Source organism: Ailuropoda melanoleuca, chromosome 10 (genome assembly GCF_002007445.2).
Source record: "Ailuropoda melanoleuca isolate Jingjing chromosome 10, ASM200744v2, whole genome shotgun sequence".
NCBI classification, from domain to species: Eukaryota; Metazoa; Chordata; class Mammalia; order Carnivora; family Ursidae; genus Ailuropoda; species Ailuropoda melanoleuca.
The window spans coordinates 30290585-30304993 of NC_048227.1; the positions used below are offsets into that span (position 1 = coordinate 30290585).

Here is a 14409-nt window from a genome sequence, read left to right on the forward strand (position 1 = left end):
GTGGGGGATGGAGGGTGTGGGCAGGTGGGGAGAGGCAATGGTGGCAAAGAAACTCCCCCGTGGGTGGGAAGTCAGTGTTTACAGCGGAGGAATGGGGAAATAGAAGTGCAGGAATATTGCCTGGAAATATGGAACTCTGGGGAAAAGCCCGGCTGAAGGGGTTCACAGTGACTGCTTCCGGAGGCCCAGACTGGGGGGTGGGGTAGAGGCTGTGGTTTTTCATCACATGCCTTTGGTCCTTTTATCTTTTGGGTTTTTTTTTTTCCTTTGTCATCACATGGATTATGTAGATCAAAACGTATTTTTAAAAGAGAAGTCCTGCAAGTCGGAAGACTTTGATTTCTAGACAAGAGCTTGAAAAGCCACCGAGTGCAGCCTCCCACCTTCGGACAGGTCAACGCCCGAATCCAGGTGGCCTTTCAGAACCTGGGCTGGCTCGGTCCCTGAAGAAATCGCCCAAGGAACCGCACCGTGGCTTGCGCTGCCTGGTGAGGGCTGTGCTGGCACGTGGCAGAGGCCGCTGGGAAATGCTTGTTGACGTTGGAAGGCTGGCTCCCGTCCTCTGAAGGGTCACTCAGTGAGGTCGAAAGGGTTGTTGGAGTGGGGGCCAGGACAGCCTCCCGTCCTGACCTTCCTCCGGCTATGGGATCCGAGCACGCTGTGGCCCTCCCGGGTCTCAGTTTCCGCCTCTAGACAATCAGGGCTTTGAGCTTCTCAAGAGCTGTCACAGTGACACATTTTTAAAACTACCAATGGTGGCAAATAGCTTTCTCTGCACCGGGCACGGTAGCAAACAGAGGGGGAGATAGTAAACACGGGAACAAATGAGATACTTTGAGACCGTGGAAGTCCTCGGAAGAAAATAAGCCAGAGGGACAGGATAGACCGTATTGGGGGGGGGGGTGCTTCACAGCGGGTGGTCTGGGCGTGCTGGAATTGAGACCTAGACAGTGCGAGGGAGAGAGAGAGAGAGTATGCACGTGCGCGATCGAGCCAGCTGAGGGTGGCAAGGAGGGAGTCCTCCAGGGAACTCTGCCCCAGGCGGCTGAGCCCAGGCCCTGGAGCCCACAAGGACAAGGGGATGTAAGAGGGATCGGCATTCAATGAGACATTTTTTTGGAGGGAAAATAAATCTCTGTGAATGGCAAGGTTAAATTTGGTGCCCCCTTGGGTTTGGTGGGCCGGTGTTCGTGCAGCCCCCAGCCCAGGGGACACCCCAGTGTCTCCGGAGAGGGTGTGCAGAGGGTGCAGGGGTGAAAGATGGGTGCGTGTCGTGGGAAGGGGTGCTCCGCTGGGAAGGGCCCAGGAGATGGCAGAAGCTTGTGTGTAGAGGCCAGGATTACACTTCCTGGGGAATTACAGGTGGGAATAAGTCAAAGAGGTGCCGTGGAGGTCCCGTCAGGCCTTGCACAGCAGTTGGTCCAGTAGGTCACCTTGACAATGGAGGATGGCACAGCACCAAGTGTCCTTTATGCTGCATTGAGTAAAAAAAGTAAAAGCAAAATCAACTACACAGAACGTCCTTCATCCCAGCACCCCCACTTCTAGGAATCTGCCCTTCAGATACACGGATGCAAGTGTGCAGAGAAATAAGTGTAAGGGGGACGCCTGGCTGGCTCAGTCAGTGAAGCGTCCGACTCCTGATATCGGGGTCATGAGTTCGAGCCCCACCTTGGGAGTAGGGAATAGTTAGAACTAAAAAAAAAAATTTTTTTTTAAAAAGGAAAGAAATGTAAGGATGTCCACTGGCAGTGTAGTTTGAAGTCGCAGAACGTTCAGAAAGGACGTCAGTGGTCATCAGTGGGGAGCCAGTGAGGAGACTGTGGCATGAGCCATGCAACCCAACATCAACCAGGCAGCCATTACAGCAATGAGGTGGAAGGGCTGAAAGAGAATGATCCTGGGGGGTATTGGTGGGGAGAGAAGCTAGGCTGGAGAATGGGCTGTCGGCTCCACACCCTGCCCCCAACCAGCCCGGGGGAACCCCCCCAGGAAAGGGAAACTGGGGGCTCCCAGCGAGCAAACTGTCCCGATCGCTGGGCTAGGAAGGAAGTTGGGGAAGAGCACAGCGCTGCGCAGCTCACCCTTCACGTCTGCGCTCCACCAGTCCGGAAAGTGGACGCTGGATGCCCCCTCCAATCAGGAGCGAAGGAGTGAGTGAGGGGCGGGGCGTGAGGCCAGAAGTGTGACTGGTGCATGTCCCCTCCACACGGAAACCTGAAGAGTGGGGAATAAGTGTTCCCACCTAGCAGATATTTCTGGAAGGAGCATAGCAAACCTGAAGAGTGGTTCCCTGAAGGGAAGGAAGGAGGAGAGTGGCCTCAGGGATAGTGGTTAAAGGGACGCCTTGTGTAAAGATGCAGGAGCAAAGGGTCCTTCTTAAAGGTTCAGGGGATCTCTTCTACTTATGAAGAATTTCCTTCAAAGCCTGTGGTGAGGTCGCTGGCAATGTCCTAGGTGCACAAGTTCTCTCTTTTTACCCTCATTTTGCTTTTATGGGAGATCCAGACATTATCACGGGGGAGCACTAAGTAGTTGGCATTTACTTCCCTATGCCCTAATTTTCCTGGACATCTGTGCGTTCAAACCAATCTGTAGCCACCCTTGTATGCCCCTGGATCTTTCTCTTACACTGGACTGAAGTCCTCTTGTAAAAACGTACTCTTCTCTGCAGGAGCGCCTTCCTAATGTCTGGAATGCCAGCTGAACCCACTCCCAGGCGTTAAAGCAGCGTCTCCCAGACATTAGGCATTTGAGAACCACCCCAGGACTTTTGTTACCACTGAAGGCCACCTGTCCTTTTAGTAATACAATATTTTTCTTAAATGACTCAGTTTTAAAACTTCACATTTGTCTATAAATAGCATTACTTATAAAAAGAAAGAACCTTAAAAACAAATGTACTAAAATCTAAACAACATTGTAAAATTCTAGCTACCCTATGACTTGCCTAAAATTCTGCTTGCCCTTCCTTCCTCCCTGTCTCCCTCCCTCCCTCCCTCCCTCCCTCCCTTCCTTCCTTCCTTCCTTCCTCTTTCTCTCTTTTTTTCTCTCTCTTTTTTTCTTTTTCTTTTTTAAATGGCATATGTTTGAGACAGACTAGCACCAAACAGGGTCTTTTTCCTTGGTGGACTCGGAAGGATTAGAATGGGGACTTTCTCACTGTGTGGTTCAGTGTTATTTAATGCCACATCAATGTTCCCACCAAACTCATTCTCTGTAGCATTTGAGGGTCTTTTTCCTTGGTGGACTCGGAAGGATTAGAATGGGGACTTTCTCACTGTGTGGTTCAGTGTTATTTAATGCCACATCAATGTTCCCACCAAACTCATTCTCTGTAGCATTTGAATTATGCACTTTGGAGAAAACTGAGTTACAACTTCCCCTCCCCCTTCTGGAAAGTTTTAGTTATATGTTCATATGCTTTTGTGTAATCCAAACCGAATAACATATGAAGTCTGTTATTACCCTGGTGTTTATGGCCCTGCCTGATTAGGTTGGCTTTACAAGGGTCAGAAACGTATCTGTTTGGGGGCAGCCTATGATGACAGGTAAGAATGATGCAGGCGTGGGGCACCTGGGTGGCTCAGTGGTTAAGCATCTGCCTTCAGCTCAGGTCATGATCTCAGGGTCCCAGGATCGATCCCCAAATTGGCTCCACACTCAGCGGGGAATCTGCTTTTCCTTCTCCCTCTGCCCCTCCCTCCACTTGTTCTCTCTCTCTCTCTAATAAATAAAATCTTTCTGAAAAAGAATGATGCAGGCATAGACAAAGGAGTATTGGTCCTTTTAAAAAGAATCGAAGAATCACTGAGCTGGTTCGTTGGGTTCTTGTAAGCGAGGACGCGCAGAATCACAGCTGGGACTGTCCAGGCTGAGCTCTGCAGCCGAGGCTCCTGGCTGGTTGTTAGTGAGTCCCGGGTCTTATGGAGTCTCCCTATGTTAGCCCGCAAGAGTCCATCCCCATGAGGGAATAATAACTAATCCCATGAGTGAGAGTAAGCATGGTCAGAGAAGAGAAGCCCTCCTGTATGGATGCCTTTGGTGCTGTGTGAGGAGCTGTCCAGCGTCACTTTTAAAAAACCAGATACAACCCCGGTTCTTTTGCAAGATTTCCAATTTCACTTTGCAGTCACTTCCTATTGCACGGTATTCAGACTGTCCAGCCATAGTAAAAAATTTACCCCGATATCTCAGTGGTTTAACATCCAGAGGTTTATTTGTCCATCAACAGTATCTGTCCAAAGTGGGAGGCTTCGATGAATTGCGACTGCCCCATGCCAGCCACTTCATAGGGGAGGGATCTGCGAGAACTCACACCTGCCCTTCAGCCGGAAGGGACATGGCGGACTTGCTTGCAGCCCATTGCCCAGAATTAGTTACCAGGCTCCACCCTAACCTCAGGGGAGGCTGGGAAATGCAGTCCTCCCAGGTCCCCAGAGAGGAAAATGAACCAGTGGCTGTTGGCCATGCATTGTGTCTTCATTTTATAGTTAGATGTTCGAATAGAGGTAGATGTCAAGAGCAGGGGTGTTTGAGTGGGGATTAATGTGACGAGTGGTCATATCATTAGGAAATGGTTTCGTGTAGGGATTGTTTTTGCTTTTTTAAGCACCATTGCTGTGATACCAAATACTCAGACTATGACCTCCACCCCCACCACCTCCCACTGCCCTGCCCCCCCCCCCCACACAGCTTGCAGCTCTGAAGAGGTGCGATGCTTTTCTGAATTCGGGGTTTGAATCAGTCCTCACCTGGCCTCCTCCATAAGGAGTGTTTGGTGTTTGGATGCAACAAGGAGCAGCTCCTTGTGCCAGATTTTATGCAGTAAAGTCTCCAGGAGGGAAATGATGAGAAGAGCAGTTTTGATTTTTTTTTTCTTTTAAAGATTTTATTTTTTTATTGAGAGAAAGAGTGCAAGTGTGGGGAGGGGCAGAGGGAGAGAGCAAGAATCCCAAGCCGACTCCCTGCTGAGCGAGGAGCCCGAATCAGGGCTCAGTCTCACGACCCTGAGATCATGACCTGAGCCGAAATCAAGAGTCAGACGCTGGACTGACTGAGCCNCCCCACACACAGCTTGCAGCTCTGAAGAGGTGCGATGCTTTTCTGAATTCGGGGTTTGAATCAGTCCTCACCTGGCCTCCTCCATAAGGAGTGTTTGGTGTTTGGATGCAACAAGGAGCAGCTCCTTGTGCCAGATTTTATGCAGTAAAGTCTCCAGGAGGGAAATGATGAGAAGAGCAGTTTTGATTTTTTTTTTCTTTTAAAGATTTTATTTTTTTATTGAGAGAAAGAGTGCAAGTGTGGGGAGGGGCAGAGGGAGAGAGCAAGAATCCCAAGCCGACTCCCTGCTGAGCGAGGAGCCCGAATCAGGGCTCAGTCTCACGACCCTGAGATCATGACCTGAGCCGAAATCAAGAGTCAGACGCTGGACTGACTGAGCCACCCAGGTGCGCCCCGGTTTTTGACTTCCTAAAACCCCACTAAAAATCGCCTCCTTTTCATTTAATTTTGTTCTGTCGTTGACGAATGTCTCTGCCTTGTACCCCTTTAGCCTCTCTCCCTCTCTGGGCTTTAAGCGCGACCCCCGGCCCCACCGCGCCCTGGGAACATGTTGGTACTCCTGGCTTTCATCATCATCTTCCACATCACCTCGGCCGCTTTGCTGTTCATCGCCACCATCGACAATGTGAGTCCCCCTTCCTTCCGACCACCCCGCGAGCGCTAGATCCTGCCGTCCACGGAGGCGGGATTGAGAACTCCCCCACGCTGATTAGGGTATGGGGCTGTGTTCCCTACCGAGACAGCTCCCGGCTCAGGCCTCTGTGTGGAGGTTTGGAGCATATCACGGTTAGGTCTGGATGGCAGGGACCTGGCTTCTCTCATCTCCGGTCCCCCCGCAGAGCCTGGTGTAGTGCCTTTTGGGTGTAGGACGTTCTCTGAGGGCTGCTAGGACTCAGCCCCCCTCTAGATAAATTTCTCAGTGTCAGCACTGTGCCGTGGGGCTGGGTCGTTCTTTGCTCTAGGGCCAGTCTGTGTGTGCTAGGACACTCAGCAGCATCTTGGGTCCCTGCCCACGAGAAGGCAAGCGCTCCCACCCCTATTTGGGACCACCAAAAACGTCTTTGGACATGGCCAGATGTCCTTAGGGAGAGCAAAACCACGGTCAGCTGAGCACCGCTGCCCTAGGTCCCCCAGGTGACCCATCCCGGGGGATCTCTGCCCCTCCTGCCTTTGACTTCTTCTTACAAATCAGGAACCCGATTGCTAGCCACCTAGCCATGCCCTCCCTGGCAGTACTCATGCTTGGAACTTTCCCAACAGCCATGCTCCCCTGCAAAATGGGACTTTTTACTTAAGTGTCCAGCTGGCAGCCACATGGCAGGGATGCATTTGATAAATGACCTATTGGTATAGATTAATATCTCTCCTGGCAGGAAATGAAGCTTTGTACCAGAGATCCTCAGTGGCCCGCATCTTGATCCAAAGGCCTGGCTTCAATCCTGACCATTTCAAACTCAGACGCATTCAGAGTCAGAAACACTGCTCCAAAGGTCCCCAAGCGCACCTCACAAGTGGCCACCTGCTCTGCCCTAGGACTCCTGTTGATTAACCAGCACACAGCAACACCTGCCGCTTAGGGAGTGCTCCCTCTGGCCAGGTCCTTGGACCTTTTATGTACATCGTCTCGTTCAGTCCTCACCCCAAGCCTCCGAGATAGGTCATCCTCTTCCAGCACCGTTTAATGATGAGGGAATTGGGCCTCAGGGCAGTTATGACACCTGGGGAGTCTATGCAGCAGGAAGCGGCAGAGCTGGGATTTGAGCCACTCCCAACCCTCGATCCCGTAAGGCAGGGAAACGCAGGGATGGGTTTGGGTTCCTGAAGGTTCTCGAAGAGTTGCCATGAGTGGCCAGGGGAGAGATCACACTGATGCTGTGGCTTAAAGTATTTGGGCCTGTCGTTATCCAGAGGGCCCGCGCTCTATGAAATAAAAGGTAGTGAATGTTCTTTCAGAATCTCCTTTTCCTGTGCCTTGCATCTACCCCTTTGGGATCCTGGAAGGGATGGACAGACCTCAGGGGCAGAAAAGCCATCAGCACAGCACCCGTTAATCCTTTGGGGTACCCCAGGGTGCTTGTGTGGCTGTGCACTTAGGACAAGACACGGACAGGCTTTGTTTCTGCTCATCAGGGAGTCATCAGGTGTCATTTTGGGTTGGGAATTGCGCTTGACACGTAGCCGGCGTGTGGTGGGAGTTCAGTGAACGTCGGTTGCTGGAGGATGGGAGGTGGGTGGAGGCAGAAGGAGGGCCCACTGGGGGCGGGGAACAGAGAAGAAGCACGGGTTTGCACTGAGAGCCGGAGAGTTTCGTCCGATCATTCCCTCCGTACCAGGCCTTGCCCCTGACTTTCAGCCTCTCTGACCCCCGACATCGCCCCTGTTGTTCTTGTGGATTTCCCACTGTGAGCGCCTGTGACCACCCCCTGAGCCTTGTCCACGCTCCTATGTCCTGGGAGGGCCCGGCCCCCTAGCCCGTGGCTTACCTTTCAACAGTCCCACAGAATGTGCCTCCTTGGGGAGGGGGGAGTGAGCCTGTTGGAAATGCAGAATCCCAGGCCCCACCCCAGACCTCCCAAATCAGAATCTGCATTTTAACCCGACTCCCTGGGGACTCGCATGCCCAGGGGAGATGGAGAAGTGCTGGTCCCGAGTATTTATTTATTGCTGTGCCTCGCACCTGAGTAGAAGTCCGTGTTTTCATGGTTAACAAACAGCCCCTCCCTGTGTTTCTGTTTGCGTTACAGGCCTGGTGGGTAGGAGAAGAATTTTTTGCAGATGTCTGGAGAGTGTGTGTCAACAGCACGAATTGTACAGAAATCGATGCGAGCTTCCAGGGTGAGTGCCGAGCCCACGCGGAACACATTGGCTCAGGCTAAGAGCCCCCCTCTTCTCTGCTCTCACACCCTCCCCTGTGCTCTCAGGGTCCCTGGAGGGGCCTGGCCGAGTGCTCTGTGCAAGCTGGAGACAGGAGGGGTGTGCAGAAACCACAGGCCAGGGGCGTGCTAACCTCAGCTGAGTTGGGTGCACCTTTCCCTTCTCTGTTTCTGGGCCCAGCAGAGTTTCTGGGTCTCCCGAGGCGCTGGCAGATCTGGTGTCCGGTGAGGCCCCTCTTCCCGGATTACCCCCTAAGGGCCCCTCGTCCCAGTGCCAACCCGTTGGGGGTTAGGATTTCGATATAGGAATTTTAAGGCCATGCAAGGGGTCTGCAGCAATCCATATTTGCACCGTCACCTGGGGTGAACAAAATATGGGTTCCTGGTGCCCACCCGAGAACACCTGTGCCGTAGTCTTACGGGGAGAGGTCTAGAAGTCTATCTTTTGTTTCTTAGGAATCTGTATTTTTAACAAGCCCCCAGGTGATTTCTGAGGTTGGGCAAATTTGGGAAACACCACTCTTAGCCAGAGGGTCACAAGCTTGGCCCCACATTGGACTTGCCTGGGGAATCTTACCCACCTCACCCCCTGTGCCTGGTCCCAACACCAGAGATTCTGACTTATTTCCTCTCCGTGTAGCATGCTGGAGTTTTATTTTTCATGCAGCTATAACTTATGAACAAGAAATGTACTTCTTAAGGGTTCAGCTTAAAGAGTTTTGACAATTATATATGCGCCCATGTAACCACCATCCAAAGCAAGATAGAGAATTTTCCCATCACCCCAGAAAGTTCCCCTAGGCCCACTTCCACTCGTTTCCTGCGAGCCCTGTCCCGAGGGCAAGCACTTCTGACTTCTGTCACCCTAGTCACCTTCCATCTGTTCTTGGACTTCATACAGATGGAGTCGTCCCATGTGTATTTGTGCGTGCGGGTCGGGCTTCTGTCCTCCACATAAGGAATGGTGAGGGCCCAGGTGCTCTGTGGGTGATCCTTGTGTGCGGCCAGGATGAACCAGGATCCATTGCTCGAAGCATTTCATGAAGTACTCAGGAGTTATGCTTCCCTCCAGCAAAACTGGGGAAAAGGAACGTTTGTTCTTAGGTTTTCCTGTGAGACTTTGGCCACTGACCCCTGGCCTTCCTTGGCGGCATTCTGGGGATAACGTTCAGCCCTTACACGGACTCCCCTTTTGCAGCCCCCCCTAAAATCCTTGAATGAATTCCTTCCATTTCCCCTGCCTGATGCGGTGGGGAGGAGTCTCAGGTGAGGACACTGAGAACCATGCAGGTGGCTCCAGTCTGTGCACTTGACCCCTTCTCTACACCTGCAGCGTGTGCTTCCATTGTGTCCTTCGCACGGGCAGCGCCCTCCGTCCGGGACCAGCTCCTTTCTCTGCCGAGACTTCCCTCTGCCAAGCCCACTCTCCAGCACTACTCTGAGAAGCCTCCCTTTCTCTTTTCCTGAGTAGCAGCCACAAGGCTCACTCTCTTCTTTTCAAGGGGTATTAGGTAGTCCACTTTCTGAAGGTCACCTAGCCCCATGAACCCCAAATCCCCAAGAGTCCCTCTGGAGACCCCTCATCCTGACCCATCCATCCTGACCTTCCAAACCAGGATCACCAGGTTGGAACCTGAGGGTCTGTACTTAAAAAAAAAAAAAAAAAAAAAATTCCCCAACCATGAGCCACACCTTTGGGGGCAATACCCAGACTGAGAAGAATGACAGAGCAGGTGGTTCTTGCTTTTTACAGAAAAGGATGTTGGGGACCATCTGGTCCAGTGCGCAAATGGACAATGGGGGAAGGGGATGTTGGAGCGACCTCTTGGCTGTTCTTGTGCTCATACTGTGCAAACAGACTTCTGCCTCCTGTTGTCCCCACTCTGGAGCTGTCACTGTGCCCCCCTGAGGGGCCCCGGGGTCTGCGGTCCTCAGTCACGCTCTCTCGCCCTCTGCCCCCAGATTACCCCACGATGCAGGCAGTCCAGGCCACCATGATTCTGTCCACCATTCTCTGCTGCATTGCCTTCCTGATCTTTGTGCTCCAGCTCTTCCGCCTAAAGCAGGGAGAGAGGTTCGTGCTAACCTCCATCATCCAGCTCATGTCATGTAAGTACCACGACAGGCTTCCTGGAATAAGCCCTCCCTTCCCAGCCTGTGCGAGTAGCAGCCAGGAGCAGCGCTGCGGGTGAGGATTGGGGAAGGAAAGCCAGCTGCCATGCTGTAGCATGACATTTTATACTTCAGAGTCTGGATTTAGTTAGAGGGTCAGGGCAGGTGTGCTGAAGACGTGAAGCCTGAGCCAGGATCTGTGGGGTAAGTAGGAGTTTCTGTCAAGAATGTGCTATCTTGGTACAGAGGGAAGAGGCACAGGTTCCCCAAGGAAGATCAGGGTACTTGACCCCATCCGACCACTAACAGTTGTTGGTGAGTCACTCAGGATGCTTTTGACTTCAAGTAAGAGGAAAATCCAATTAATAATGACTTCAGCCTCAAAGACCTTTACTTTTCTGATCCAACAAAAAGCTTGAAGGTGGAGGGTGCCATCGTTGGTCTGGCAGCTCAGAAGCATCAAGAACCTCCACTTGATCCTTTGATGCTTTCATATTCAGAGTGTCAGTGATGACCTCCTCATGGCCCCCAAAAGGCTGCTGCAGCTCCAGACATTCCTCCTGACCTAACAGTAAACAAGGAAAAGCACAGCAACAAAAAACGCTTTCTCCTCCCTATCTGTCTCTTTTGAGGGAGTAATATTTTTCGCTGAAGGATTTTTCTGTGGCCAGAAGTTGGGATACATATGGATCCATAAACTTTTATAAGTAAACAGGAGCAGGATTGCCTGGGGCTGGGGGTGGGTTGGCAGCCTATGGTCCACGGGCCAAGGCTGGCTCACTGCCTGGTTTTGTAAATAACCTTCTACTGGAACGTAGCCCAGCCCACTCATTTGCATATTGCCTGCGGCTATGTCCACGCCACTGCTGCCACCACCACCACCACCACCACCACCACCATGGCTGAGCTGAGTAGTTGGGACAAAGATTGTATGTGGTGCACAGACCCTAAACTGTTCTCTGTCTGGCTGACCCATGGCTTAGACCAGTTATGACTTCGCCTCTGGGCTGGGTACCCAGCTGCCCAAGCAAAATCAGGCTCAGCTAGCAACAGTGGGAAGTGAAGCCATGCGGGGTGGGCAGCCATGATCTGCCACGAAAGACTAGTTGTGATCTTTCCCATGAACTAAAGTAAATACCCGCCAATAATCAGAGCTTAAGTGTGTCTTCCTCTCCGGCCGTGGTCCCCTCGGGTCTGTGCTGCCTGCTGTGACGTGGTCTGTGATTTATTTATTTGCTTGCTTTCGGCAGGCCTGTGTGTCATGATTGCGGCTTCCATATATACAGACCGGCGTGAAGACCTTCACAAGAATAACCTGGGATTGTACGCCCTGACCCAGAACGGCAACTACGGCTACTCCTTCATCCTGGCGTGGGTGGCCTTCGCCTTCACCTTCATCAGCGGCCTCATGTACCTGATCTTGAGGAAGCGCAAATAGAACCCCGGGGCCAGGTTGCTTTTGCTGCCGTACAGAGTCCATGCTCAGATAACCGTTTTGTATATAATCAATTATTTTGTGTGTGGTTTTTCTAGCAAACATATTGTTTCCTTTAAAAGCCAAAAAAAAAAAAAAAAGAGAGAGAGAGAGGGAGAGAGAGAAGAGTTTTTGCATTCTCGAGATCAGAGAATAGACCATGCAGGCTGGGATTTAGAACTCCTGCCCATCTGAAAGTCTCAACGAGACAAAGCCCCAAGTCCAGCAATGCTCAAATCTAAAAACGTTTGGCGGAATGTTTCTTAACCGAGGGGATATGATGTGATGTGAGAAGAGAGCCAAGAAGGCCAGGTCTCAGGGGGCCATCCTTCCCCAGGTGTGAGCCACACCAAGCTCCCCCTCAGCTCAGGCTCCCCTCCCCTTACTGTGTGTCTTAGGGTTGGAGGTGGGGTGAGGGGGGAAGCCTCCTCAGATGTTTGGCCAAGTTCCATGTGAGAAGCAGGTGTCGCCCCCGCTGTTCTGTCTATACCCAGACCAGAGCCCCGACCCTCCTGTAATGGGCTGGGTCCAGAAAGTGCCACGGACCTTTACTGACACGGTTACCCGCTTGCCTTAGGGAAGGCGATCTTTAACCTGGGGTCGGATTTACGTTCACCCTAAGGCAAAGAATCTCAGCATGTGATCCCCAGCAAACGTAGTAACGGGGGCCCTTCCTAGGCCCATGGAATCAGAGTCTTCAGAGAAGGGGCCTGGGCACCTGCATTTCTCACAAGCTCCTTGGTGATGCGTAGGTGACCCGAAGCTGAGGTCCACGGCCCCAGGGCCAGGCGAGCAGAGCTGCCTCATAAATGTTAAAGACCTTGTCATGTCACGCCACTGGCCTCCATCACCCCCGGCCTTCCTTGTCTCTTCAGCTGCTCCCAGGTGGGCCTTCCCAACAGCAGCCCAGGCCCTGCGTCCAGATAGCCAGATAGCCTAGGGGTGCTGCTTCCCCCCTCCTCTAAGTGGGAAGGCCTGGTCCTTCTCCTCCTGCCCTGCCTTCTAAGGCTGGCAGACCTCCGCTGACCCCCATTTCTAGAGCCTCAGCGGACCCACCCACCATTCATTCCACAGCATAAATCACAGGGGGCTTGGTGCATGCCAGCCACGGAGGATATCGTGCGGGACAGTCTCTCTCCTCCGGGGCTCACCGTCCTGTGAGGGAGGCAGATGGAAAACTTAGGAAAAGTAATCACACACTGTGGGGAAGGTGGCAGAGAACACAACCCTGGGTTCAGAAGCGAGGCCCATGGGCGGGAGGGAGCCTGCTCTATGCCAGCCTGTTTTTAAACGCTCCCGGAGGCACTTAGATGGGCCGCAGTACCGCTCTGGCCAGTCACACGGAGAGCCCTTGCTGGGTGGGGTGGTCTGGGTTACCCCCAGAGGACACTTCCCTGGAGTCCCAACTGCAAATGAAGCCGTGAGAAGCTTCCAGATTGCCGTGGCTTTCAAACGTCAGCGTGCACGCTGCCCCTTGGGGAACATGCTTTGCCAGGGTCTGGGTGAAGAGCGCTCCAGACGATTCTGAGACCGTCCTGCAGGATGCCGTGGGGAGCTTGCCCTCAGGTGTGCAAGCACCGCGAGTGTGTGGCAGGGCAGGTGACCCCGGGGAGTGCCCGCAGAAGCAGCTTTCCACCCCTCGCTGTCTGGAGCCTCCCGTGTTGAGAGCGCGCTGCCGGGGCTGCGTGCTGGGGCCCCGTGTGGGACTGTGTACGTGCTTCTGCACTTGACCTTCAGCAGCCGGGTCCCGTGGAGCTGGGAGGATGTCTGCTTTGAGTGATTTAGGGCCGCCAAGGATTCCAGAGCAGGACTGGGTTTTCTCTCCATCCACTCATTCACTCATTCCTTCGTTTTCAACCGACTTTTCAGTGCTTACTATGTGCCAGCCAATGTGTGAGGCTCTCAAAACACAGGGCAAGCAAATTCAGACACCCTCTCTGAGGCAGGACCCCAACACAGTGCAGGGTGACACAGGGACAGAGACGAGATCAATGTCACCTCCTGCGTCCACGGCAAACTCCCATCAGTCCTGCTGTGGGTAGGAGTGCGGGTCACACCCCTGGGGTTTGCAGGATGCTAGGTGAGCCTCCAGGAGGAAGGTGGGGCTATGTGCCCCATGGCTTTCCACCCAGGTGGCTTTTCTAGATTTTTCTTGTAGCCACAATGGAAACAAACGAAAACTCTTAGAGCCAGAAATCTGGAAAGCCTACTCCCCAGGCAGTGTGTGAATATCCTTCCCCCAAACTTGAACATCTGAGATGACCCCATGGACCTTATTGGCGGGTCGCTACTTCTGTGTAGCATACAGTGTCCAAGTCCATCTGTGACGCCAGGGTTTCGTGAAACATGAGAGCTGCTTTCCCCACCCCCACCCCCGGCGGTGTGACCTGCATCGGGGAAGCGAGGAGGAGAAAACTGTCCAACCTCCTTACCTGTAGGTAGAACCAGCCCTCACTCCGTGCTTATCATCTGTTACTCAAGGACAACCCCGACACACAAAATTAGCTGACATACCCAAGAAGCAAATATTAGGACCAAATGCGTTACCCGTAACAACTGTATTTGAAGGAACTGTAGTTTGCGCCTTTTAGAACATTTTTATAAAGTACTGTAATTCTTGCATGGAGGGGCTGTGGATGGAGACAGACTAACTTGTTTTGTTATTTGCATTAAAATTACTTTGGGTCTCTGTTCAGATGAGTTTGGAGGATTGATTTGCTGCTCTGAGTGAATGTGTGTATTCAGACCTGAATACGGGAAAATTGGGGACGGTCCCCGTGCCCTCCCCCCATCCTCTCTGCTGTAGGTTGAGTCCCTGCGTGCACTGGAGTCCTCGGATGCTCTGTATTTACTGAGGATGAAGAAACCCCAACCCTGAGCCCGTAG

At 52.6% G+C, this 14409-nt stretch overlaps 1 protein-coding gene across 4 annotated transcripts in view; it reads left to right on the forward strand.

Annotated features, from left to right (window-relative positions):
- EMP2 (epithelial membrane protein 2) overlaps nt 1–14218 on the forward strand; it is a 30464-nt gene extending 16246 nt beyond the window's left edge. For all 4 annotated transcript variants that reach the window (XM_002922642.4, XM_019803175.2, XM_019803177.2 and 1 more), the window contains 4 exons: nt 5555–5689; nt 7809–7899; nt 9900–10046; nt 11300–14218. In XM_002922642.4, the coding sequence (XP_002922688.1) occupies nt 5612–5689; nt 7809–7899; nt 9900–10046; nt 11300–11487 (504 nt within the window). In that variant the 5' untranslated portion in view covers nt 5555–5611 and the 3' untranslated portion in view covers nt 11488–14218. The remainder of the gene's footprint in view (nt 1–5554; nt 5690–7808; nt 7900–9899; nt 10047–11299) is intronic.
- The last annotated feature ends 191 nt before the right edge of the window (nt 14219–14409 follow it).